This window comes from Purpureocillium lilacinum, assembly GCF_023168085.1.
Source record: "Purpureocillium lilacinum CBS 284.36 DNA, scaffold_3, whole genome shotgun sequence".
Classification (NCBI taxonomy): Eukaryota; Fungi; Ascomycota; class Sordariomycetes; order Hypocreales; family Ophiocordycipitaceae; genus Purpureocillium; species Purpureocillium lilacinum.
In genome coordinates this window covers 4,834,897-4,860,337 of record NW_027072113.1, presented here as the reverse complement: position 1 = coordinate 4,860,337, position 25,441 = coordinate 4,834,897, and the positions used below count along the sequence as shown (strand labels likewise).

General features: G+C 59.1%; 9 protein-coding genes across 9 annotated transcripts; 5 read left to right on the top strand and 4 right to left on the bottom strand.

Moving 5' to 3' along the window:
* Nucleotides 1–1,707: 1,707 nt before the first annotated feature.
* On the bottom strand, nucleotides 1,708–2,088 carry PLICBS_005037 (uncharacterized protein; the record flags this gene model as incomplete). The annotated part of the gene is made up of 1 exon (XM_018325557.2): nucleotides 1,708–2,088. The coding sequence occupies one exon, from the start codon at nucleotides 2,086–2,088 to the stop codon at nucleotides 1,708–1,710; it is 381 nt and encodes a 126-aa protein (XP_018175309.1).
* Nucleotides 2,089–2,929: 841 nt separating this feature from the next.
* On the top strand, nucleotides 2,930–4,505 carry PLICBS_005036 (uncharacterized protein; the record flags this gene model as incomplete). The annotated part of the gene is made up of 4 exons (XM_065600645.1): nucleotides 2,930–2,961; nucleotides 3,021–4,159; nucleotides 4,227–4,300; nucleotides 4,422–4,505. The coding sequence occupies 4 exons, from the start codon at nucleotides 2,930–2,932 to the stop codon at nucleotides 4,503–4,505; spliced, it is 1,329 nt and encodes a 442-aa protein (XP_065456717.1).
* An 810-nt stretch (nucleotides 4,506–5,315) lies between these two features.
* On the top strand, nucleotides 5,316–7,242 carry PLICBS_005035 (uncharacterized protein; the record flags this gene model as incomplete). Its single annotated transcript, XM_018325558.2, has 5 exons — nucleotides 5,316–5,680; nucleotides 5,739–5,889; nucleotides 5,963–6,392; nucleotides 6,462–6,566; nucleotides 6,641–7,242. The coding sequence occupies 5 exons, from the start codon at nucleotides 5,316–5,318 to the stop codon at nucleotides 7,240–7,242; spliced, it is 1,653 nt and encodes a 550-aa protein (XP_018175310.2).
* Nucleotides 7,243–8,295: 1,053 nt separating this feature from the next.
* Nucleotides 8,296–10,173, top strand: PLICBS_005034 (uncharacterized protein; the record flags this gene model as incomplete). The annotated part of the gene is made up of 3 exons (XM_065600644.1): nucleotides 8,296–8,757; nucleotides 9,603–9,618; nucleotides 9,695–10,173. 3 exons carry the CDS (start codon nucleotides 8,296–8,298, stop codon nucleotides 10,171–10,173), a joined length of 957 nt encoding a protein of 318 aa, XP_065456716.1.
* Nucleotides 10,174–11,413: 1,240 nt separating this feature from the next.
* On the top strand, nucleotides 11,414–13,439 carry PLICBS_005033 (protein phosphatase 2C 2; the record flags this gene model as incomplete). The annotated part of the gene is made up of 7 exons (XM_065600643.1): nucleotides 11,414–11,449; nucleotides 11,800–12,109; nucleotides 12,205–12,278; nucleotides 12,352–12,436; nucleotides 12,497–12,703; nucleotides 12,761–13,021; nucleotides 13,069–13,439. The coding sequence occupies 7 exons, from the start codon at nucleotides 11,414–11,416 to the stop codon at nucleotides 13,437–13,439; spliced, it is 1,344 nt and encodes a 447-aa protein (XP_065456715.1).
* A 1,132-nt stretch (nucleotides 13,440–14,571) lies between these two features.
* On the bottom strand, nucleotides 14,572–16,974 carry PLICBS_005032 (uncharacterized protein; the record flags this gene model as incomplete). Its single annotated transcript, XM_018325560.2, has 1 exon — nucleotides 14,572–16,974. The coding sequence occupies one exon, from the start codon at nucleotides 16,972–16,974 to the stop codon at nucleotides 14,572–14,574; it is 2,403 nt and encodes an 800-aa protein (XP_018175312.2).
* Nucleotides 16,975–17,429: 455 nt separating this feature from the next.
* PLICBS_005031 (uncharacterized protein) lies at nucleotides 17,430–18,994 on the bottom strand (the record flags this gene model as incomplete). The annotated part of the gene is made up of 3 exons (XM_018325561.2): nucleotides 17,430–18,319; nucleotides 18,386–18,559; nucleotides 18,631–18,994. The coding sequence occupies 3 exons, from the start codon at nucleotides 18,992–18,994 to the stop codon at nucleotides 17,430–17,432; spliced, it is 1,428 nt and encodes a 475-aa protein (XP_018175313.1).
* A 2,261-nt stretch (nucleotides 18,995–21,255) lies between these two features.
* On the top strand, nucleotides 21,256–21,939 carry PLICBS_005030 (uncharacterized protein; the record flags this gene model as incomplete). Its single annotated transcript, XM_018325562.1, has 3 exons — nucleotides 21,256–21,367; nucleotides 21,514–21,629; nucleotides 21,766–21,939. 3 exons carry the CDS (start codon nucleotides 21,256–21,258, stop codon nucleotides 21,937–21,939), a joined length of 402 nt encoding a protein of 133 aa, XP_018175314.1.
* A 651-nt stretch (nucleotides 21,940–22,590) lies between these two features.
* On the bottom strand, nucleotides 22,591–25,389 carry PLICBS_005029 (uncharacterized protein; the record flags this gene model as incomplete). The annotated part of the gene is made up of 1 exon (XM_018325563.1): nucleotides 22,591–25,389. One exon carries the CDS (start codon nucleotides 25,387–25,389, stop codon nucleotides 22,591–22,593), a length of 2,799 nt encoding a protein of 932 aa, XP_018175315.1.
* Between the last annotated feature and the right edge of the window lie 52 nt (nucleotides 25,390–25,441).

Genomic DNA, 25,441 nt, shown 5'->3' with positions numbered 1-25,441 from the left:
TCTACGTACGGAGTAGCCGCGTGTTGAAGCCAAAACGGCAAATCGGTTCCCCCTGCGCCTTACCTCTTTGGCCATCTGACATGGACTTTCACGATCCTGTCGGCCTCATTCACAAACAATATACCGCAGGTAACGTTGTGAGAGATGCAATTGTTCGCCCCAGCCACACCCGGAATCAAGACCCCTATTTGCATGGCGCATCTGTCGGCCAACTTCCGCAATCCTTCAAGGTGTATGCGACGGGAGATGCTACTCCGTGATAACGAAGATGGTGCTGGTCCCTGTGAGCCTTGATGGGTACGGGTCTGGATATACAACTAATCTCATAGGGGGTCCATGTCGATGAGGCCCCGAGTTTCCCGGTATGAAAAGACAGCATCCCCCTGTTGCGAATTGCCTGTCACCGTAAGCTGGCCATACTCCCAGGAGGCTGTGACAGAAACAATTGGCCGAGTTGGCTTTGCAATTACTATGTTCAGAACAAGGAATCTTCACCTGGGCTTGGCCGCCTCTATTTTCATTGTCTCTGGGGCTGCCGACCAATGGCCGAAGCGCGGACTGGCTGCCAATGATGGCGTTCCTATCTGGCAGTTCGGCGGTTCATGGAACGGTCACGCTTCCCAAATCAACTGGCAATACAACTGGGACAGCACCACGAGCCAGAAGCAGAGCTTTGCCGAGTTTGTCCCTATGCTCTGGGGTACCGGGAGTGACCATACCAGTGGGTGGTTCGACCATGCTTGGGATTGGCTTCAGAATCGCGGCTCAGGCCACTTGCTCGCTTTCAATGAGCCGGAGCGTGGGGATCAATCCAACCTCAGCCCCCAACAGGCTGCCGACGCATGGCGACAGTATATGGAACCCTTTGTCGGCCATGCCCAGCTTGGTGCACCCGCTGTTTCGAACGATGGGTATGCATGGCTGCAGCAGTTTCTACAGGCTTGTAGTGGCTGCCACATCGACTTTATCCCAATTCACTGGTACAACGACCATACCCAGGCTTCAGATTTGGAGGATTGGGTCAATAAAATCTGCACCCTAACTGGCCGCCAAGTGTGGCTGACTGAGGTAAGATTGGACAATTCACGAGCCAGTCCAGTGCTAACAGTTGTAAAGTTCCAAGCATATGGCTCCATCGACGAGCAGAGTACCTTCTTACGCTCCGCAATCCCTTTTCTAGACAACAATGCCTGTGTCTATCGATACGCATACTTTGGAACCGCGGACAACTCCAAAGTTCTCTTGGACAATGGAGGTCCCGCTCTATCGCCTTTGGGCGTACAGTATACTTTCAGTCCGTACGGAAACGGTGATGGACCAAACTAGGCTGCTTCGGTACTACGTGTCTTCGCAGCTTCAAGCCACCCTTGGAGTACTGAAGAAGCACACATGAACTATCGTGCAAAGTAATCTGGTACTGTGCGGGCCATCTGCATTGTCGCGGGAGCTTCCAATGGAAGCAGGCGTGGTCTAGCTGGGTCCGGGCCGTACATATACTATCAGCCAAACCAGTCGTCCGAGATTCCTTCTGTTAACGGGCACCTCAACACTAGAAATGGCCGCCATAGGATCACAAGAAGCTCAATTGATCTAGTCGTTGGTCGCTATTTCGGAGCCTCGAATGTGTCCTAAGGGCTCCTCTTGCTTTAGAGGTGGATGTAAGCTGTACTCATCGAGCCTCGGACTGCCTTCCGATCTCCGTCCCTGTCACTTGGGCAAAGCCGCCACAACATCCAGGCCCATGGGCGCTTTCTTGGGCAGCTCAAGTACTCTCATCGTTGCCCTGGCCGGCTTGTGGTCTCCAAGATACTCGGCGGAGACTTTGTTGAAGGCCTCAAACTGTTCGAAATCGGTCAAGTAGACGTTCTGCTTGATGATGTGGTCTAGGGTAGTGCCGGATTCTTCGAGGATGATCTTGAGGTTGTCGAATATGCGGCGTAGCTGGGTTTCAGCACCTCCGTCGACGATCTTCATTGTCGCAGGATCGAGAGGAATGCACGCGGTTGTGAAGACGAGGCCGTCGTGCACCACGGCGTGGACGTACGGGCCAATGGTCCGAGGTGCTCGGTCCGGGCAAACGGCCTTCATGGTGTGAGATTGATGTAAGCGAAGTACGCGCCAGACAATGAGTAGTGTGACTGAGCTGGAAGCCCAAAGCGCGAGTTATTGTTGGCCCTATTTGGATCAAAACGCTCTGGTCATGTCTGCAGGGCCATGATCTTCTCAGATGGAGAGTGCGCCGTTCCGAAGAGCGGAACGGATATCCGACCGGCCAGCTCGGGCGGGCCATCCGCACCCCCTTTACATCCGCCTCAGAGACGGACCTTGTTCCCGCATTCGCAAGACGCCACAAAGCTCCTGTATCCGAGTTTGTATCCGCAGATATGCATTAAAATGATAGAGCCTGAAGTGATGGGAATTCTCACGGTTAGCAATGAGCCGGTAGGTCTTCCGTTCTTCCGCCCTGTCCTGTGTAGGCGCGGATAGCAGGCGCGGATAGCACATCCGCTCGCCCATTCACGGCGCCAGGACTCAAAACAACTAAGTCCTCAACCTGAGCGTGACCATATCGTCTTTGAACATCCGGGAAAGTCGTTCAAGACGAGCGTGCCGCTTACCATTCTCGTCGTTTGGATGGGGAGTCTTCAAGATGTTGTCCGCGATGAGACCAAGAACAGGCTCATCGTTTAGGATGAGCTTGAGAGCAGCGCACCAACATGCTTTTCGGTCTACCTCCACTCCTTGGCCATCCAAGGTCACGGCCAGATGGGGAAGTGCAAGCCCCAAAACGGCAGTTGCTCCCAAGAGGACAGAGAGAGCTTTTTACGCAGCGAGCGGCACGAGCATTGCTGTCCTCGGACTGCTTTGGTCAAATGCCCCCAGCGACGGCGACAACGTTGACTCTCGCGATGCAGCTGTGCTATCAAAGATGCCTCTAAGCAAGGTTGTCACAGGCTGGTTGTAAGTCTCGCTTCTTACGCGAAGATTGCCTGCCGCATGCATTGACTTCCACCGGGTAGGGCATATGCATTCTGTTCTTCGCCAACCTGGGTAGACATGAGCGAGACATTCTACAACATCGCCTCCAAAATCCCGCTGATATCTTCCATCACAAAATTTTTCGTCATGCGAGTATTCTTCGAGCAGTTCCTTGGCGGAGAGACAACCGAAGATTGCTCCCCGAAGATCCAGGCCCTGCGCCAGGAACAAATCGGAGTCCTCCTCGGATACAACATTGAAGCAGAGCTCGACGGCTCAAGAAAAGACCCAAGCCTCATCCTTGATCAAACGCAAAAGGTTTTAGAGTCAATCGAACTGCAAGCGAAGCTAGCTCGAGAGATTTGTCCCTCAACTGCGGCGACAGGCGGCGACAATCGCTTCTGGGTAAGAGTAAAGGTGTCAGGTCTGTTGCCAGACCCTATTGCGCTCCTCCACGGTTCAATGGCAATCATTGAGGCGAGGCAGTCCAAGGGGCTAGACAAAGACGTGCCATATCCCGGTTTGCCTCACGACGGTGACTGGGAAGCGGCGCTGAGTGGCAAGCAAGTGACCGCGGCAGACCGCAGGCAACTCCTGGATCTTTATGCCACTCTCGATGCCATCATGACGAAGGGGCGCGACAATAACATACGCATTGTCATTGATGCTGAGCAGACCTGGTATCAGCCAGTTATTGACAGTCTCACCGATGAGTTCATGCAGAAATACAACACTATAGGTGGATCTGCAACCTGCATCGCTTCCTTCCAAGCTTATCTTCGAAGATATCCGCAGCTTATCGATCAACAAGTACTCCGCGCCCAGAGGAAGGGCTACAAGTTGCTTTTCAAGCAGGTTAGAGGGGCATACATCAAGACAGAGGCAGAGAGGTGGAGAAGAGAAGGCCGCGAGGGCCTAGGCCCTGTATGGGATACAAAGGCAGACACCGATGCAAGCTTCAACTACGGTCTGGAGAAGGCACTCAGTGTCATCCACCAACAGGTTCAAGCGACCGGCACGACGCAAATCGGCGCAATATTCGCCACCCACAACTCGCACAGCATTGACCTCGGGATTCAACTCCTTGAGAAGTATGGCCTGTCAAAGCGGATGGGTGAATCGGATAAGTTGATCGTTGCGAATGAGGTTGCTGGGAGCATTGCTTTCGGGCAGCTCTATGGTACGTCAAGATTTCACGTCCAGTGCCACTCCATCAGAAGATTACGAGCTTCTAACCTTGACTCTAGGGATGAAGGATGACCTCACAAATAGAATCGCAGGTTCTATCGAAACAGCGGACGGATTCCCGCTTGTCGTCAAGGTATGGGCTCTTTGTCGTGCCTGTTGTTAACGGCGGCGCTAATTCACACATGCGCGTGCAAAGTCAATGAGCTACGGCGACTTGGATGAATGCCTTCCATTCCTGTCTAGACGAGCCACAGAGAATCGGGCAATTCTGGAGGGAAGAGGAGGGGCTCGCGCGGAGAGGGTTCGGCTGGGGCGGGAACTATGTCGACGACTCCTGAGCTGGTCTTAGAGCCCCACGGTGCTAAATTCGAGAATGATAGACAACGGGGTTGAGCTCTTCTGCTTTCACATAATATCGCAGTTTTTTTTTTACCATAACCCTTGTGATCTCGCAAGTGCTGTTTCTCCATACGTCTGCCACAGGGACCTGAGAGTTGAACAGTGAAGTACGAGCATTCAATGCGCCGTAAAGCCGTCACAGGCAAAGTGACACAAGCAGCCGAGAACAAGAATCCACGCTATGTGTCTGTGTCTGGTGGTGAGGTTGACTTATCGCAAGGACGAATTGTCTCCGAGATCGGCTGCTGACCAGCCCAGGGGCAGGCGACTTTGTGTCTGATCAGCTACCTGCCAAACCAGTTTCCCCACCTTGCCCACCAAGTTGGTCTGGGGATGTGGAGTCCGCGCGCACGGTGGTTCGGGAACCGTTGGCGTGGCATTGCGGAGACCTGGCGGCGGATCCGCGGGGAAGATTGCGAAACATTGAACAGGGCTTGGCTGCGCGGCTGTCCTTCCCGTCGTGAGCGGAACCCGTTGCCGCCTTCACTGTGCTGCTCGAGTACAACACTCAAATTTGAACTTCGGCGCGGACTACCCAGATGATGGCCTCAATATTGACATTGGGCGGACAACAAAGTCCCCCATCGTGGAAACGCCAACACTGTCTGTACCGCGAATTATACATTCGACGACTCCAAACTCCAGAGGCGAGTCAGGAGGGAGGCTTATCATCCGACCCTTCGATCACAGATTAGCCGGACGTCGCAATCTCTACAGCTCCGTAAAGGAGCTCCTCGTTACAGCACGCCATGGCAGCTAAAGCGGACGAAATCGCAGCGCCCGACCACTGCGACGGGAGTATCCAAATGTCTCGAGCGGGCGAGATGATGAAGATGGAGTCAGTCGAGGAACAACCACAAACTGAGCTCAAAAGAGGCTTCAAGAACCGGCACGTCAACATGTTTGCGATTGCGGGCTCTATTGGCACAGGTCTCATCATCGGCAGCGGCTCAGCCTTGGTGTCTGGGGGCCCCGGGAGCATCTTGATTGCCTACTGCATCATGGGCATGTGCGTGTACACGGTCATGACAGCTTTTGCCGAGATGGCCATCTTCGCGCCAATGAGCAAAGGCTTCAGCGGATATGCCACGCGATTCGTTGATCCTGCTCTAGGGTTCGTCCGCCATCCATCCGACGCGTGCAGTGGCATTGGAGCTGACGCGGTTGTCTAGCTTCGCGACGGGCTGGAACTACTTCTTCAAGTATTCCGTTCTTCTTGCCAACAATCTTACGGCGACCGGCCTTATCATCCGCTACTGGCGTCAGGATATAAACGTGGGCGTGTGGATTGCTGTTTTTGGCGCCTTTGTCGTTGCCCTGAATGTAAGAATGGCCATGTCCATGTCCGACTGTCGTGTGTAAGTAACCCAGACGCTAACAACCCATGAACCTACAGTTCTTGCCGGTGAGCAAGTTTGGCGAAACTGAGTTTGTCATGGCTATTGTCAAGGTCATAGTGCTCGTTGGCCTTATCCTAGGCTGCTTCATCATATCACTCGGCGGTTCGCCATCGGGAGAGCGCATTGGCTTTCGATATTGGAACAACCCAGGCGCCTTCGCTCCCTACCTTGCCCAGGGCGACTTGGGCAGGTTTTTGGGTTTCTGGTCCTGCATGGTTCAAGCCGCCTTTATGTTTATGGGCTGTGAAGTGGTAGGTATAACGTATGGTGAGGCCAAGAACCCCCGCAAGGCTATTCCTCGCGCAGTCCAGCAAACCATCATACGTATCGCAATCTTTTACATTGGCGGTGTTATTGTTCTCGGCATGACGGTTCCGTATACGAATGAGTTATTGCTGTCAGCCAACAAACAGCAAGCAAGTGCTGGTGAGTGGCAGTCGTCCCCTTTTGCACGTCATAATCTCGAACGGGGGACTGATGTCGACTGGATGTAAGCCGCCTCGCCTTTCGTCGTGGCCTTGAAATTGGCCGGAATACAGACGCTACCGGGGATCGTAAACGCTTGCTTCCTCATGTTCACTGTTAGCTTCGCAAACTCAGGTACGGCCAAGCCCCGAATTCACGCTCTTAATTTTGCTTGCACCTGGAAAACGCCGCTAAGATGCCGCTGCAAGACATCTACATTGCTTCCCGTACTCTGTACGGCCTTGCCCGCGACCACCAAGCACCGGCCATCTTTGGAAAGACGAACAAATCGGGCGTACCCGTTTATGCGGTCATGGCCGCCTCGCTTTTCTGCTGCCTAGCTTTCCTCAACGTGACGACGTCGTCCGGCAAAGTGTTTGGCTACTTTGTCTCGCTCTCTACCGTCCTTGGATTGATCAATTGGGTCAACATCATCGTCACGTATATTTGCTTCCAGAAGGGCATCCACGCCCAAGGCATCACCCGTGCGGGTCTACCGTGGAGGGGTCTCCTACAGCCATACGCAGTCTACATCACGTTCATAATCACTGCGCTTATCATCATATTCAGCGGCTACACTGCCTTTATTGGGGGGTTCAAAGTTGACAAGTTCATCACGTCATACCTTGGTATTGTCCTGTATCTATTCAACATATTCGTTTTCAAGATCTGGAAACGCAGCAGCCGAGTCCGCCCCGCGGAGATGGATTTAGTCTCTGGCAGGCTGGCATACGATACAGATGGCGAGGAGGAGATATCAGCCAAGAAGGGGGTTCTTCGGAGGCTGGCAAGTGCGCTCTGGGGTAGGTAGACTTAAGAGGCAATGTGTAAATTGAAGTAGCTCATCCATGCTTGTCCTCTGATGTGTGACAATACTTTGACATGCGTGATGTACGCATCAAGAGCCAAATGTACAACAGAGTCGTACAGTAAGAAGCGAAGGGCAGGCTATTCAACAGCATTGGCAATGTGCATGTGGGGTAGCTGGGTGATCGGGTAATAAGTTTGCTGCCCGCACAACCCCGCTCAACTTTCGGCAGGGTGGTCGATAAAAGAGTGACTGTAGCCGGGGGGAAAGCGGCAAGTCGAACCGAGTCAAATCCGCACAGATGGATCAACGGCAGACGGTTCCGAGTCGTGGGGGAGCGGCCCCCAGCCGCAGTGGACAACGGGTGAGCAATGCGTACGACAGCACCGCCATACGCACGCCCGCGAAAGGATCTGTGACACTAATTCCGTTCATTGAAGATGCCGCAATTGCAGGCAGAGGAAAATCCGATGCTCAGGCTCCCATCCCTGCATCGGCTGTACTCGCAGAGGCAAACAGTGTGAGTTTGAAGATGAGGGACGGAAGGTCGTTGTATCTCAAAAGTAGGTCATGACAACACATTTTCTGGGCACTGGAAGTCTCACTCACAGAACCCTCCCCGTCTCAGGTACTTGAGACAGCTTCAGCGGCAGGCGGCATACCACGAGCCACTGGCGCCAATCGAAAGGTCAACCTCGATTGACGAGAGCGTGCATGAATCGCCGCCTTCACCAGAGGACGACATTGGGCAGGCCAGGCAGAGTCAAGAGGAACGTCCGTTCTCGCTCCGGCGTCCATTCATCCAGACGCCTATATCAATCGAGTCGGCAAACAGTGTTCACCCTGAGGCGCCAAATCCGCTTGCATCTACATCAACTGCATACGTTTCCGACGACAGCGGCCGATTGCGTGAGTGCCTTTGGCCCTCCAACAGGACTGGAAGCCGCTGACTATGTCCGATGTGGAGGTTGCCTGGGCGAATCTTCAACATGGTCGTTCACGCAAAAGACACTGATGTTGATCCATGACCACTTACACGGCCAGGGCTTGCCGGTGATGGACATTGCCACGAATGAAGAAAGCCGCGCGTACCCATTAAGCTGGGGGTCGTCTGGCTTTGATGACCCGGCAAACTTCACGGATCTTCCTTCCGCTGACCATGCATTATACCTGATCAATGGACTCAAGTTTCACGTGGGCCAGCTATACCACCTTTACGACGAGAGTCACTTCATGAAGCCTTTTCACGACTTCTACAGCGCTCCGGCCGAGGTAGCTAGGGAGAATAGGATCTGGTACGTCCAGTTTCTAACCCTGCTCGGACTGGCCAAGGCCCTCGTTGTTCAGCCTTCGCGTCAAGGGGCTGTTCTGCCAGGAACGGACCTGTTCCTCCGAGCCATGTCGCTGCTGCCTGATACACCGTATTTGTTCTCCGACGCTCTGACGTCGGTCGAAACACTGTGTGCAATATCGATATATTTGCAGTGCGCCGACTTGCGCAACTCTGCGTACATCCACGTGAGTGTCCAGCCCAGCATACTTACGCACCTTCTCTCTACGCCTTTACTTCTAAAGGATGTCTCGCTGACGACCTCTGAGATTGGCACTGCATTGCGCGTCGCGGTGACGTTTGGTCTGCACCGAGAACGTCCCACACAAGATTGGGGTCCCTCGATCACGGAGCGATGCCAACGGGTGTGGTGGACTGTCTACGTTCTGGATCGTACATTTTCATCCTCCATGGGCGTCCCAATCTCCATACAAGACGCCGACATCACGACGACGATGCCCTCAAGAGACGGCGCGAGAGACAGCATGACTTTGTACGTTCACGTGAAGCTCTCCAACTTGATATCGGAAGTCGTCAATAGTAAGCCACCTACAAATGCCGGATTGGTTTTTTTTTTTTGTTGTTTTTTTTGCGAGTATGGTGATGTGTGTCTGACTGCTACTTGTAGAGGTTTACGGCGCGGAGGGCCGGCTCAGAAGCAGCTTCCTGCCGTGTGTTCACAAGGTTCTCGAAAGGATCGCTTCAATTGCCAGCGATCTGAATGCATGCTTTCCACTTTCGTATGATGGCTCAGATGGCGGCATATCTAGAGTCTCCTCGCATCTGCACCTGTTCTACCACCAGGTGAGTGCCTGCCTCGAAGTCAACTGCAACTTCTTATCCTTGATGCTCATGTTCTTAGACAATCCTCCTCACGATGTACCCGCTCCTTCTATATATCTTCCAGACCAGATTGCGGAACAGACAGAGCGGACCTGAAACAGCGCGGCAGTTTTCTGACACGACTCGAGCTCTTCTCAAGAGTTGTAAAGAGTCTTGTAGAAACATGATTGGGATACTTACCATCCTTCAGCAGCAAGGTCTGTTGGGTACGTTCTAATGCCCGAGAAGCATTCACATGGTGCCTCATGTTTTGGCTAAACGAAACCACGCATCTGAATGTAGGAGGTGCCCTTCCATTCGATCTCGAGAGAACTTTCTCATCTGGCTTTGTATCCACGATGCTCACGTTTATCGATCCGCACGACGGGACCTACCGGTCCTTCCACGATCAGACATGCCATCTTTTGGACGAGTTTGTTGACCGCGGCTGTACACCAGCGCGGTTTCGCAAGTCGGAAGTCGAACTTCTGCGCGACATGATTCGGCAATGCGACGCGGCAGCAGAAGGGGACACCATGATCCGTGGCTCGACAAGGGTAGGACAGCGCCCGGAATCTCAACACCAAGCACCGTCACAAGAGAGACTTGGCGATGGTGAGACGCTGGGGAGTGACATTGGCGCAATGTATAACCTATCCCCGGGACAGATCCTTTCCTTGGCTCAGATGGTGGACGTGGAGAATTGTCGTGATGAGGACGAGTCAGGCTGGATGGACGGCTGGCTGTGGAACAACGCCGTCGACGATGGGCATGCGTGGTGATGACAAGAGTAAGGCGCCTTCGTGTGGCTAGGGCGGATTGCTGATAAGAGAGACGTTAGGTCCATGACGTCGGGCCATCTTGTTGGTACCTACTCTATGCCCAAAAGTGACCGAAGAATCTGACTACCAGCTCGTCATTGTGGCTTCAGGCGCGCGTGCCGTGCATGCCCGAGCGAGCAGTGGCCCAAAAATTCACAGCGCCTGTCTGTCGCCCCCCGGGGGGCCGTTCCAGTTCGAGCCCCTGGCGTTGCAGGTGGCATTCCAGGTTGGGACGGGACCCGACTCGGCGGCGGGAGCGCACAATGGAATCGCCTCGTGTGCCGTTATTAGCGGGGGCCCAAGGGGGGGGCAGCCAGGGCAAGGGTCCCGTCGTCACTTGGGTACAAGCAGGTACATGCGACGCTGGGCTGCTCGGGCGTAGGAGGCAAGCCAAAGCGCGACCCGCGGAGAAGTACCGGTACTACCCCGCTTCCCGCGCCCCGCCTCAGCAAAATCCGATTTTGCTCCCATCGTCACCTCATCCTCGACCGGGCGGGCGGGCGGGCGGGCACCCACTACTGGCCACGGGCTGGGCTGCCAGCGGGCAGGGCAGCAGCCTGGCGGCGGCGGCGGCGGCGACTCCGGGCATTGGTGCTGGTGGTGGTGCCCATGCTGTGGTAGCAGGCGGTAGTGGTGGGGTGGTAGGTGGCCTGGCTGGCGCCTGGCGCTGCCCTGGCTGCTAACTGCCCGGAACCTACCTGACCTTAGGTGCCCGCCTGCCTGCGCCCGCACGCCCGCCTGCGCCCCTGGGGGCCCTCGCGCTCTCCTTCTCAGGTTGGGTCCGGGTGGTTCCACCGCGCTCGCTGCTCCAGGTCTGCCCGCCTGCCTGCCCTGCCTGCCCTGCCCGCCTCGCCTGCCAGCCCAGTCTGACGGGCCAGAACCTGGCAGCACCAGACACGCGCTCGCTCACTCACCCGCCCGCGCCCGCCAACCCACGCACCACCCCCCGACCACTCTGTCTCTCTCACCACCACGACACCACCCCTCCGCCCGCTCCCCCTTCTCCCGCACACAACCTCAATCCCTGCACCCGTCTCGCGGAGCCCACGATCCACGCATTCTTCTCCACGACGACCCGGCGCTGGATCCCCCCCTCTGCATTTTTTCCATCCCGCCTCCGCCATCCTCCTCCCTCTCTTGTCCTGCCTGCCCATCCCCGCGGTAGCTCGCCTCAGCTGCCCACCAGACAAGACCTGCCACCATGGGCCAAACCCTCTCGGAGCCCGTTGTCGAAAAGGTGCGTCCATGCCCTCCCGCGAGCCCCAGCCTGCGCGGGCTCGTCTCTCGCCGACTACGCGACCGCTCCCGACCGAGCCTCTCCTCCCCGTCCCGCGTGCCTGCCTGCCTGCCTGCCCGCGTGCCCGCCGCGGAGCCTCGTGCAGGCATCGTCACGACCCCTCTCTCCCTTCCTGTCGTTCCCCACCACGCCCGGCGACGAGGGGCTTCGTGTCATGGCACGCCGCACCGCGCTCGCTCGATCCCCGCGCCCGTCGGCCCGCATCGCTCGCCCGCTCCTCGAACGCGTCCCGCGCTTCTTGCCCATCGTCGACCCTGTCCGGAAAATGCTGACATCTCCCCCCGCCGCAGACATCCGACAAGGGCGAGGATGATAGACTCATCTACGGCCTGTCCGCCATGCAGGGCTGGCGCATCAGCATGGAAGACTCCCACACGGCGGTTCTCGACCTCGGCAACCCCAACTCGACCGACCCCAAGAAGCACCCCGACCACCTGTCCTTCTTCGGCGTCTTTGACGGCCACGGAGGCGATAAAGTAGCGCTCTTTGCCGGCGAGAACATACACAAGATCATTGCCAAGCAGGACAGCTTCAAGAATGGTGACTACTCTCGTGGTCTCCAGGACGGCTTCCTTGCCACCGACCGGGCCATCCTCAATGGTGCGTCGTCCGCCGCTCGAGATGCTGCCTCAGCTGCCGCACCCGTTCTGCCCCCCAAGGGCCCCTATCGAAGCTAACACCTGTGCGTCCCGCAGACCCCAAGTATGAAGAGGAGGTTTCTGGCTGCACCGCCTGCGTCAGTCTCATTGCCGGGAACAAGCTCTACGTCGTATGTGGCCCTCGGCCCCTCGGGCGATATGCCTAGCCCCTCGGAGAGCCGCGCACTGACATTGACTCGATAGGCCAATGCCGGCGACTCAAGAGGCGTCCTGGGAATCAAGGGACGGGCAAAGCCCATGTCTCAAGACCACAAGCCGCAGCTCGAAGGTTTGTCGCGCTCACGCCCCCAAACTCGTATCGTGAATATTGGCTCATGATGGTTCGCAGCGGAGAAGAACCGTATCACGGCTGCTGGTGGATTTGTCGACTTCGGTCGTGTCAATGGCAACCTCGCCCTGTCGCGCGCAATCGGCGACTTCGAATTCAAGAAGAGCGCCGATCTCTCTCCCGAGAACCAGATCGTCACCGCCTTCCCTGACGTGGATTCTCACGACCTCACCGATGAGGATGAGTTCCTCGTGCTCGCCTGCGATGGTGAGTGACCAGAGATTCGCGTGCTCGCCGCACTCACGGCTAATGCCAGCAATTCAGGTATCTGGGACTGCCAGTCCTCCCAGGCTGTCGTTGAGTTCGTCCGACGCGGCATTGCCGCGAAGCAGGACCTCGACAAGATCTGCGAGAACATGATGGACAACTGCCTGGCCTCCAACTCCGAGACCGGTGGCGTCGGCTGCGACAACATGACCATGGTCATCATTGGCTTCCTCCACGGAAAGACCAAGGAGGAGTGGTACGAGGAGATCGCCAGAAGGGTCGCCAACGGCGACGGCCCCTGCGCGCCCCCGGAATATGGTACGACCTCCCGAAGCGCCACAGAAGCTGCCGCTGACCCGATGTAGCCGAGTTCCGCGGCCCCGGCGTGCACCACAACTACGAGGATAGCGACAGCGGTTATGAGATGGACGCGGAGAACAAGGGAAAGAGCTTCGGAGTCGGTGGGTACCGAGGCCGAATTATCTTTCTCGGCGACGGCACTGAGGTGCTTACGGATTCAGATGACACCGAGATGTTCGACAACACGGACGAGGACAAAGACCTTGAGAGTCAAGTTTCCAAGAACGCATCGACCGACGGCTCTTCTGCTCCCCAGCCTGCCAGCGAGGCATCCGCCACCGAAACGAAGCCGGAGACGGAGGCCGCAAAGCCTAGCGAGAGCGAGACGGCGCCTTCCAAGCAAGAGAAGTCGGAGTCTGAGGACAAGAAGGATTAGGTGCTCGTTCTGCCCGAGGACCCTTCGTGCTGAAGGGAGCGTTGTCTGGCCCGGCCCGTCGCGGCGGGACCAGGGCGGCATGATGCCCTCTCTCGGAACCTCTTTTCGATTTCGATTTTAACATCATGCTCGATCCAGGCGAGGGAACCGGAACAGGGTTGATTGGGCAAATTTTCCCCTACGATGGGGGGAGGGAATGGCGGTTAGACATGATGTGGTCCTCCCTCCCGTTTTTTCACTGCCGAGTTTCTGTTGTGTGCAAATGTCGTTCGGTGTATGGGCGGTCAAATACTGGATTCGAAGACAAAGAGACACGAGACCAGGTCCCCTCAACAGTCCCGTGTTTTTGATGCTTGGTGCCCTGTTCTCCCCAGCGACGACGCCCCTGGCCCCCCGGCGACCGACCGGCCGACATTTATATATCGTCGACGCGCCGGACCAGGCAGACAGACAGACAAGCATACATATACACAGGCTCTGCGGCATCGGAGGGGGTCGGAGGACCAGCGGGCGCTGTTTTGCGGGACCGGGACTGCTGGAGTCGTTTGGATAGACGGCATGTGCGCGGTGGGGCTGGCGAAGGGGTTGTTGGTTCATTGGCGATACCGGGCAGGGGAGGGGAACGGCTACGATAGAGACGAGAGGCCGGCTTTCTGGCTGGTTGTGCGGCCATGGACGAACGAATGGGGTGGGCATGGATGATGAACGGGTGGATGGCTGGGCGAATGGGTGGATGGGTCGGCGAGTGGTAACATATATTCCCCCCTTGTGTTGTTGCTTGTTTTACTTCTTGGTCCTTTTTGATACGTACGTTCCCCCCTATTTTCTGGTAGTAGTAAAGTACATGAGTAAACTGCGTCCCTCGCATCATCTGTCGCCGTCGATGTGCTATGCTCGTGGGTTTCACGCCTCTGTTTTTTTATTTTTTTGTTTTTGTTTTCTTTTTTCGTTTTGGCTCTACGTAGGAATTCACAGGTTTTGCAATTGCCCTTTTTGGAGAGTGGGTTTGTTGTTGTTATTTGTAGCTTGGGTATCTATCATCTATCGGCGATTTTGATATTGTGCAGGCAGGTCGGTTTTGTTCTACACGGCAGTTCGGCAGACAGCGCACCGCCAGCGGGGGGTGCTTCGCTCAGGTTTGTTCGGTAGGAGACGGCGGGGTGGTGGTGGTGATGGCCGGTCGAGTGTTTCGCCGAGATGAGCGCCTCGATGCCGCCGCAGACATGGTTGCCTCGGCACGGTCACGCGGAGGAGGGGGGTCCTGCAGGCCAGGGCCTCGCTCCGCCGCGTCGACATGACCATCAGCGGCGGCGGAGGGGGGCCAGCCGCGAAGCATCGTCTCCGGTGAAAAGCTCGCGTCCAGGTGCACCGTCATGGGCGGCCGCGCGCCCTTGGGGTCGACGAGCCGGACGGCAAAGTCCCTGAGCTGGAGACGGGACGCGGACCCGGGCTCGCGCCCGCTCCCGCTCCCGCTCTTTAGCTGCTGGTGCAGGGGCCTGTCCATGGTGCGGAACGCGACGTCGAGGGCCGAGGCGAGGGCCTGCGCGGGCTTGTACCCGTCGCAGACGCTGAGGATGGCCCACTCGGCGCCGGCGACGACGTTGTCCGGGCGGCCGACCCTGCTTTCCTCGAGCGCGCGGGCCATCCTGCCGGAGAAGATGCTGGGCCGCGTGCGGGCCCAAAAGGACGCCGGGTTCTGGTCGAGCAGCACGTGCTTCATCGTCTTGCGCGCGGGGGGCCGCAGCTTGCGGTCGACGACGCCGTAGAAGAAGGCGACGCCGAGGGCGCTGGGGCTCTGGGCGTTGGCCGCGAGCGCGATGAGGAGCTGGTACGTGCGGTGGTCGGGCTCGCAGCCGAACTGCGACATGCGCGACAGGGCCCACAGCGCCGTCTCCCAGTCGCGCGCCTCGGCGCAGTGGTCGAGGATGAGGTTGATGGTGCTGATGTCCACCTTGCGCCCGTCCTCGGACTGCCGCTCGATGAGGGACTTGAAGTCGCCGAACCGGGGGCTGTCCTTGCTGTGGAACCGGAAAAACTCCTTGAGGATGCGGTTGAGCGCGCCGACCGTGAACCAGTCCTCGCCGTAGCGCATCGTCTGGTCCGCCATGAACATGTCAAGCTTCTTGCCGGCCTTGAACGCCGCGTACGAGTCGTACCCCGCCATGATGCCCGCGATGCCGCGCCGCGTCGCCGGGTCCTCGAACAGGCCAAGATCGTACATGGCCACGATGATCTGCCTCCTCTCGTCGTCTCTCTGCACCAGCTTCAAGAAGAGCAGCCACGTTCTCGCGTTGGGGTGAAAGTACCGCGCCTCCATCTTCTGGAGGAACTTGTGGAAGAAGGCCACGTCGCGCTTGGCGACGTAGCCATCCAGCATGACGTTGAACGCATCCGTGTCCATGGGCATGCCCCACTCCTCCGCCAGAGTGAACAGGCGGTCGGCCGAAGCGCGGTGGCCGCCCCGGTGAGCCATAAAGGCCATGGCCATCTTCAGGACCGAGGGGGTCACGCAGTCCTTGGCAGCCGGGTCTTCGAACGCCTTCAGAATGAGGTTGACTCGGATGCCGTCCGTGTCGATAAGGTTGCCGTCCTTCCGGGCCTGCCTGTAGAAGGGCATTGCGAGATGGGGCCGCAGACGGCCGCAGACAAGCGCCGTCACGTACGACTCGAAAGTCTCCTTTGTCCACCACTTGGGTCGAGGCGTCTGCTCGTACGGCTTGTCGATCCAGTACGTCTGAAGCTCTTTGTGCACCCAGATATTCTCCAGCTTGTCCGCCGGCAGCGACGAACCGCCATCGGGCGCATCCTCGATTGCCGGCCACAGGCGCTTCATCTCGTAGTCGAAGGCCGCGACCTCGCCCAGCTTGAAGACCTCGACGTCCTTGCACGCGGAAATCAGCTCGTCGGCCGCCTTGGCCAGCACCGAGCTCTGTCCGCGCAGGACAATGGCCGAAGGGTTCTGGTGGTCCGCCGAGACGCGCAGCTTGGCCGCGAGCCCGGTCGTCGAGTCCACAAACTCAATCTTCTTGGCGCCGACGGCCAGGTCCCACGACTTGGGCAGCACGATGCGCACGGCCGCCATGTTGGGGGCCTCGCTCCTCTTGGGCGTCATCCGCTTGAGCAGGTTGAACGTGTCGGTCCAGCCCGGCGTCCCGGAGCCAAAGTGCCGCCATATGATGTCGAAGCCGACCTGCACCCTCGCAATCTTGCGGCACCACGTCATGCTCTGCTTGGCCGCCACGCGCGACGGGTAGTCCCTCGCCATGGGCACAAAGGGCGAATTGAGCTTGCGCTCGACGGCCTCCTTGATGGCCGGCGTCTCCGCGCGGAAGGCGTCGCGCAGGAGCTGGTTGCGCGCATGGTTCGATTGCACGACCTCGGCACGCAGCTGCGATTGCGATTCGATGTCGACGGCGGGAACCCGCGCAATCGGGGACTGAGGCTTAGTTGCGGCGTCGGATCGGGATGTTGAGTACGCCAGCAGCGGTGCTCTGGAGCGGGCGCCGGCTCTCCAGAGGAGAGAGACTCCAGGCATGCCGATGCATTGGGACCGAGTCCTCCATATTGACTTGATCCCTAAGGACATTGGTCATGAGATGGGCATGGTGATGTCTGCGTGGAGATGATTGCATGGACGTTGGAAAGCTCCAGTAGATGTCAAGGCCCACGACGGGGGTCACGTGCCCGACCTTTCCCCCCCATCGCTGGATACCCTACACCAGCAATTTTGACCAAGGTTCAACACTCCTGAGAACACATATCCCGGGAACTGCACACGGTCTTTGCTCATATAAGGTATCTGGCATCGTCGATTCAAGACTAATGTGCGCCTGCTATGCCCGATGCGAACAGTAACCCAAGCAGCGGAAAACGAAGCCAGACGCCTAAAAGCACCCAGCCCACTCCATGCCAACCTTTTGTGGTTCCGTACGAAATGCCAACCAACGACGAAAAGCAGGGTATACAAACCAGCAATGGTTATAGACAGGATTATGAAATGGGTTCCTTTCCCTTGGATCCTGGTAGCTGGCCCTTGTTCGGTGCCGACGGCCCGCTCTGATCCAACCCTTGATACGCGTCGGTGTCGTACCAGCCTTGCTCCGCCTCCAGCGAGCTCCTCAGTTCGCCGTTCTCGGCCATCCGCTTCATGTCACTCCAGTATGCCAGTCTCTTGACTTCTTCATGGGCGTGTATGATGGCGGCATCAAGGGCCTCGCGGCGCTTGGTCAACTCAGCCTTGTTCTCCGTCTCCTCCTTGGCCAACTCGGCCACCGTCTCTTCGTGCTTGCGCATCAGATGGCCGAGAAGCTGTTTCCGCGAAGCCTGAAAGACAAAGAGCGACATGATTTCGTGCATCTCGCCTTGCAGGGCTCCCAAGTCGGTACCGTGCTCGAGGTAGTTCTCAACCGCCTCCCGCTTCTCGCGGTCTATCCGGGCCAAGCGCAATGTTCGCAGCAGGGTCTCAATGTCCTCAATGTCGGGTAGAGGCTCCTCGGCCTCGGAAATGGACGCTTCCGCCGAGCTAAATTTGCTTGGGGCGCGGCTGCTAGCTAGGCTGCTGCCGTTGGAGGTGCGACTGCGATATGACGCCGGACGGACGATGAAGTAGTCGGCGTTGAGTAGTTGCGGGTCCGAAGGCATCGTCTCGAGCTTCTTCTTGGCCCTCTTGCGAATCCAGGCGCGCCTGCGGACGAAGGAGTTCCACCACGAGGCCGAATGCCACGAGAACTTTTTGCCAAAAGCAAAGGAGTACTCCCACCCGTCGTCGTCCATGCCCTCCTGATGGTTGACTCGCCACTCCGGCCACACCCACTCCCAGGTGGGATCAGGGACCTGCGCCGTGTATATGCTCGTGGGGGATGTCTTGTGATATGCATTGGCTGTTGAAAAAGGAGTCAGCACATACGTATACGTGGATTGGCCATGGACGGCGAGGGAGCACGTACTCCATGCTGGCGGGTCTAGTCCGCCGAGGGCCTGGGACGAGAAGAGAGCAATGCCACAAAGGAAACCGCCTCTCTCATTCTCGTACAGAATGTCTATGGCCGTCTCTCGCTTTTCTCGGGGTCTCTTGGGCATTATACGATGACGAGCTTCGTTGAATGCGTCGGGCGTGGGTGCTGGGCGGCGCAATTAGCATGAGGGGCGTTCAAGAGGGCTCGTGTCACTGTCAGGGTGACGTATAACATACCTTGGACTTCAATGGACGGCCGCAGTGCGGGGTGCGGCAGACTCGCCTCATGTTGGAGCTCCTCCTGGGGCAGGCTCCGATCGCGTTGAAGCTGTTCCTCGGCCAAGGTGGGCTCGTCGCCGCTCGACGGCTGCGGCTCGGCAGAGGTGCTGCCGGCCCGCTCGCCTGCCCTCAGGCCTTGCTCCTGCTCCGTCTGTTCGGTGAGAGAAGCCAGCTGGGAGCTCGTCGAGGCCCCGCGTGTCGCTTCGTCGGAGCTCTGGCCCTGGACCAGCTCCGCCTCGTCGTGGTTGACCAGGCCGATTTCGTGATCATAGTCACTCGGCCGCAGGCCGGGGACGCGGCGAGAACTGCGGACCCTCACCATGGCCGGCGCTGGGGGAGCATGCACATGGCCGCTGCCGGATCGCCGATGTTGTGGCTACTGCTGCTGCTGCGGCGGAGGCTGCTCGTCGAGGGACGTGGGCGTCGCCCCGCAGGACACCACAGGCGTGATGTGAAACAAAAGATGGGACGATTGTCTGTCTGGTGCGTCTAGGATGTGCAATGGAGGAAAGAGAAGAAACGAAAAGAAAAGAGCACACGCAAACAATGGCGAAGAAAAGGACTTGTGCCAGCAGGCGGGCGGCGAAGGAGGCGCTCGACAAACCGGATTTTGGGATGGGGGAAACAGAGTGGTGGAGGCAAAACAGTTTCTCCCTCTCGAGGCAGGCACCTCAATTCAGTTCAGGGCCGAGACACACACACACACACACGCACGATGGGGAGGGCTACCCAAGGTAAGGTAGGGGAAGCGACGATGCGGTCGCTGAAAGCGGCGGCGCGGCAGTGGGCTGAGGGTTGCCTCCGTACGTAGGATTAGCATTCATTACTACTAGCAGGCGACGCCGCTGAGCCACACTGACGATGGGTCTGGTCTGGGCAGGAACGACCATGGGAAATTGGGGACGCGGGAGCACCAGCAGTAGCAAGGGCTGTGGGACCCTGCCCTGCCTGAACAAGGATGGAGTCGATGGACAAGCAGAAATGCGAGGACAGCAATCATCAGAGACAAAAAGGACGATAGAGCTGCGAACCGCTGCTGCTGCGAACCGCTGCTGCTGCTGCTGCTGCTGCTGCTGCTGCCGATCTCAACATGAGAGACTGGGGCGGCCACGGCGTCGCGTCCCTCTAGCGCGGCGACGGTTCACAGCCGCGATGATGCCGGCGTGCTTGGCCCAGCCCTGACGACCGACTGACTGACTCTGCTCTGCCCAGCAAGGTGGACGAACTACGTTACGTATTGAGGCGGCGGGACGCAGACAGGGCCTGGACGCCTGGCACGGGATGGCATGGCATCGTCACAAGCAACAGAGCCGGACGACGGACAGGGCGTTTCGTCGATGATGTAATAATTAGCGGGCGCTACGAGTTAGCTGCCCATCACCTCGATCCGTCGTGCGCCGCGCGCAAGGGTGTTCAGCTTGCTCTGGCGAAACGGCAGGTGGGCTGGGATGGTCGGTGCCTCGCTGCCAGGCCGGTCGGCCCCCCCCCCCAGCCAGGATTTGCCAGCCCAGGCTTACCGCGGAGCCTGCAGCCAGGCAGGTGTTCCTGTGTGCGCCGGCACTGACTGATGGCGGGAGGTGCCCGGGCAGGCATGCAGGCTGGCAGCCGCCCCGCCCATCCGCCCGCCGCAAGCCGTTCCGAGAACCTCCAGCTTCAGGCTTCGAATCCCCCCACAGCCAGCCCGCCTGGCATGGCCTGAGCACGGCCTGTGACGGAAACACCACCTCACGCCACGCGCTGCTGCAGACCACCTAGCCGCTGCCCCAGTGGAGCTCCCAGCGGGGATGCCCCCACCCTTCTGTACGATGGCCGATCGCTGGGAGCTTCTGATCCGCTACGTACCGCATTGCTCTGGGCACCTCATCAATCGCCAGTCACTTACACGGCCCCCCGTTGCGCCGCGCTGTTCGTAGACGCTGCCTCGACGGGCGTCTTGTTGCGCCAAACGAGCACGCAACAACGTGCACGGTGCCGGCTCCCTCATAAATAAAAAAAAAAAAAAACTCTTTAATTTTAGATGTTCATGCAGCGGCTATATCCCACGGGCGTGGCCTATAGCCCGCGACGCAGTCTTGTCTCTCTCCATACTGAGCGCACACCAAGGCAGCTACGTCATGTATCCCGGACCCGGGCGGCCACGGCGGCGAATCAGGCTCGCCCGAATCCACCCAAGCTGCTCGCGTCCACCCATCCATCCACGCCTGGCCCCCGTCTGCCATCCGGCCTGTCAACGCAGTGGCAGTGGCAGTGGCAGGAGGCTGTTTAGCTCCAAGCTGTCTGTCTGGGCCGCCCATCCCCATCATGAGGTAAAGAGGCAAGGTAGCCCATTCCAGTGCAGTTAGCCGTCAGTTACCGGTTCCAAGCTCCGGCTCCGCGCGCCACCGTTACCACCTTCTCCTCCTCTCTCTCTCCTCCTCCTCCTCCTCTTCTTCTTCCTTCCCCCTCCGCCCAATCCTCCATCGTCTACCTCCTCACTTGCGATAACCTCAACACACCTGCCGCCCAAGCAGCTACTCAATTAGACGACCCCCCCTCGTCTCCCGTAAAACACCCGTCCGCTCTCCCCAGCAACAATCGCCCACCATGTCCAAGTCGCGGATGCCCCTCATCCTCGGCCTCGGTGCCGCCGGCGGCGTCGGCTACTACCTCTACAGCGCCGGCGGCAACGCAAAGGCCGCCGAGAACAAGTTTGAGAGTGCGTGATCCATCCCACCCCCTTGGAATCAACCATGCGCGATTGCGCGCGCGCGCGCGCCCGCGAGCGCCTCCAACCGCGCATACTAGCCGAAACCTCTCGCTGGATGTGATGATGTCACTGACACGGCGCAATGGGACACACAGGCGACGTCCACAAGGCCTCCGCCAACGTAAAGTCGCACCTCCCCGGCAGCTCCCCCAACGCCGAGGGCCAGCTCAAGGGCTACGGCGCCCAGGCCGGCGAGAAGATTGACAAGGCTGTACGTCTCTCTCTCTCCCCACTACTCCGTCATCTTTCAACCCCTACCCTACCTTGAAGAAGAGACGTGGGCTCGGCACGGCAAAGAGTGAGAAGCGTATTCAATGACTGACGAGAGTCCTGCGCGCGCGCAACAGTGGGCCGAGGCCGACAAGCAGGCGTCCAAGCTCAAGAGCGAGACCGAGGCGTACGCCAAGGACGCCAAGGCAGAGGCCCTCAAGGCCGTCGACAAGTTCGACCACAAGGTCGAGGAGGGCGCCGCAAAGGCCAAGGGCGGCATCTCGAGCTGGTTCGGCAGCGGCAACAAGTGAGAGGAGACGACTCCTTCCTTGTTCTGTCTGTCTGCTGCGTACGGGCGGCCCGGCCACACTTCCTCACGCTCCCTCTCCTCCCCGACGACCAACCGACCGGGCCCCGACGGACCAGCTGGCAGCCCAACAGCCATCCTTATTCCCCCCCCCCCCCCAAGCAATTGTTGCGCCCTAGTCTTTTTGGTAATTGGCGAGAGATGGAGAGAGCGGGTGTTTTACCGCGGCAGGTGGGCGAAGAGTGTGGCGCGTCGCGCCAACTCGATACATGTCCGGCGACGTGTAAGAGACGGCCCAGGGGAGGGAAAGGGGAGGAGGGCCATGTATGTATGTACCAGGTTGTTTCTTCCGGTGTACTGCGGATAGGTCAATTCACTTTGCTTCTTCTTCTTCTTGCTCGCTTGAATATTCTGTCTACTTGATGTTTTTGCGACAGGGGACTCTGCCCTCTGACTGCCTTTGCGACGAAAAACGATCCCAGCCCAACTCCGTGCCAATGGCCCCTCCGCCCCAACGTCTAAGCATGGTTGATATACTACTACTACAAACAAAAGCGTCAGCGTGCCTCCATGGTCCCCCCCCCCCCGTCTTGCCCGCGCGACCTTAGCCATGTCCTTCTCTGTCCTCCCCTGTCCTGGGCGACGGCCGGCGGCCTCACTGCTCCAGCCCCGCCGCGACGAGCTTGAGCACCTCCTCGGTCGTCTTGAGCGCGTTGGCCGGGTCCTTTGCCACCGCCTGCCACGCCTCGCCGTGCTTGGGCTCGTTCTGGACGCACTTGGACACCACCTCCTCGCGCTTCTCGTCGGTGCCGTGCTGGCACAGGAAGCGGTAGTACCAGGCCCAGCTGTCGCCGCAGTCCGGGTCCAGCACCAGCGCCTTCTCGAACCAGTTCTGCGCCTTGTCGAGCTTGCGGTCCGCCCAGAAGATGCGCGCCACCCCGACGAACAGCAGCGGGTCGTTGTCGATCTTCTTGATGGCCTCGAGGCTGCGCGGCTTGCGCTGCGTCCGCGGCTCCAGGTGCCAGATCTGCTCCACCCAGAGCAGCCCGCTCTTGGGCACCTCCTGCTGCGCGCGCGCCATCATCGACTTGGCCTGCGGGAGGTTGCCGGCTCGCCGCTCCAGCCGCACCGACTCGCACCACAGCTCCGCGCTCTTGGGCACTGCGAGACGCGCCCGGTCCAGCACCGACCGCGCCTTGACGGTGAGGCCCGCCCGCTCCTCGAGCCGCGAGTAGAGCAGCCACAGCGGCACCGACCGGGGCACCGCCTTGACGCCCGTGGCGTACGCGTCCCGAGCCTGGCCTATCTTGTCCTGGTCCTCGTAGATCTGCCCCTTTTGCATCCACAGCTTTGGTGACGCGGGGAATCGCTGCAGCGCCGTGAGCACCATGTCGAGCGCCGCCTCGGGGTTGCCGTGCACGCGCTCAAAGGCCACGCTCTTCATCCACACCCGGTCCGTCGACGCCTGCTCCCGCGCAATCTGCAGCAGCTTGCGCGCCTGGTCCACGTTGCCGCTGTCCGACTCGAGCTTGACGGCCGCCAGCCAAATGTCCTCGTTGTCGGGGTTCTGCTGGAACGCGCGCTTGAGCACGAGTCGCGCCCCGTCCACGGCGCCGGCCTGCCACTTCTCCTTGGCCAGCATCATCCACAGATCCTCGCTGCGCGGGCACGCCTCCACGGCCTTCTCAAGGAGCTGCCAGAGGGCGTCCCTGGTGCCGTGATTCCTCTCCAGGTCGGCCGCAGCCGTCCACATAGTCTTACTGTGCACAAAGACTCGTAGGGCGTAGGCGTAGATGGCCCGAGCAGTTGCGTACTTGCCCCTGTTGATGCTCGCCCGCGCGTCCTCCATCCAGATATCCTTTCGGTCGTCGTCCTCGTCCAGTTTCCAGCCCAGCGTCTCGAAGATGATGTTCTGGCAGGTGGCTGTTGCCCCTTCCTCCTCGCACTTCTCGGCTTCGCCAATCCATTCTTCGCGCGTGGGCATCGCTGATTCCTTAGCTAGCACCTGCACCGCTCGCTTCATGACATTGACCTTGTCCGCCTGGCCGAGCTGCTCCTGCAACCGCGCGGCCGCAATCCAAATCTCGTGCGATGTCGGGACGGCTTTACGAGCCTTATTGAGCACCTTTTGCGCGTTCTCGGGGGTTTCGAGTCGCGCCAGGGCCAACCATAGATCGACCGAGAGGGGGATGAGTTCCGTGGCCTTGGCCAGCATGAGTCTCGCGTCGCTGGGGTCGTCCTCCAGGCTGACGGCCTCCTTCCACAGGGCCTCGGACTTCGGCACGTTATCCAGCGCCTGGCGGATAACGCGCTTCTTGTTGCTAGGAATGTTCTCCAGGTTCATCGCCTCGACCCAGAGCCGGACAGATTTGGGGTTCGACTCGATGGCCTTGCGGGCAATGATCTTTGCGTTTGGCGACTCGTGGTTGAGTCGGATGTTCTCCAGCCAGGCGTCCTCGCTCTTCGGGCACTGCACGCAACCCTTGTCGATGGTCTTTCGCGCGGCAACGATTTTGCCTGCCAGCTCCTCCAGTCGCGCGGCGGCTATCCATCCCAGGGCGTTGTTGGGATTCGTCTTGACGACGGACTGCAGTAGCTCCCGCACGCGGGTGATGTCGCCGACCTGGGCTTGCCCGTTCATCTGCATCTTGTTCAGGTTGGTGATGTAGCCCTGCGGGTCGATGGTCGAGGCGCTGCCGGCCACCGAGGACTCGGTGCCGGCACTCTGCGACGCCTGCTCAAGCCTCGACTTGAGCACCTTGTCGCGGGCCGCGCCAATATCGGCAAAGTTGGTCATCGTCCCGTCGCCGCCTTCCCGTCCCGTCGCTGTCCCGTCGTCGGTGACTGTCGTGCCCATCTCGGTCGAGTCTCGCGCCGCCGCGAGCACGCTGTCCGGCACCGCGTAGAACCGCTGGCGCAGGGCCTGCTTGCTTCTTCGGTTCTTGCCTGTCAAGTCGCCAACCTCGGGCAGGCTGGCCCACTCGTCGTCCGTGACCGTACCCAGCGCTCGTTTCAAGTCGGAGAACTGCTGCTGGATCTTGGGGTTGTTGCGCTCAAACTCTTCGCGCTCGGCCTGCTCCCGCTCCTCTCGCTGCCGCTTCCTCCGGTCCATGCGCTCGTCTACCCATTCCCAGATGCGATCCGCCTCTTCGTCGTCCTTGTCGTAGACGCCGCCGGCAAACAAGCCCACCTCGTTATCGGGGTCCTGGTATCGGGCTTCGTCGTTGGCGTCGTCGCCCTGGTCGTCCTTGCCCTTCTTGCCGTCCTTTCCGTCCTGCGCGATGCCCAGCTGCGCGGCTCGCTTGGCCAGCGCCTCCTTGATCTGGTCTTCGCTGGGACCGTCGCGCGCCGGGCCAAGATCGGATCGTGTTGTGAAGCCCGTGGCGCCGCGACCGAGACCTGCGACGTAGTTCTCGGGAGCCGGCTGGCTCAGGAAGTCGCGTCGGCCGGACATGGTTGCGGTGTCGCGCTGGCGATGTGTGGTGGGAGTTGGTGACGGCCCGACT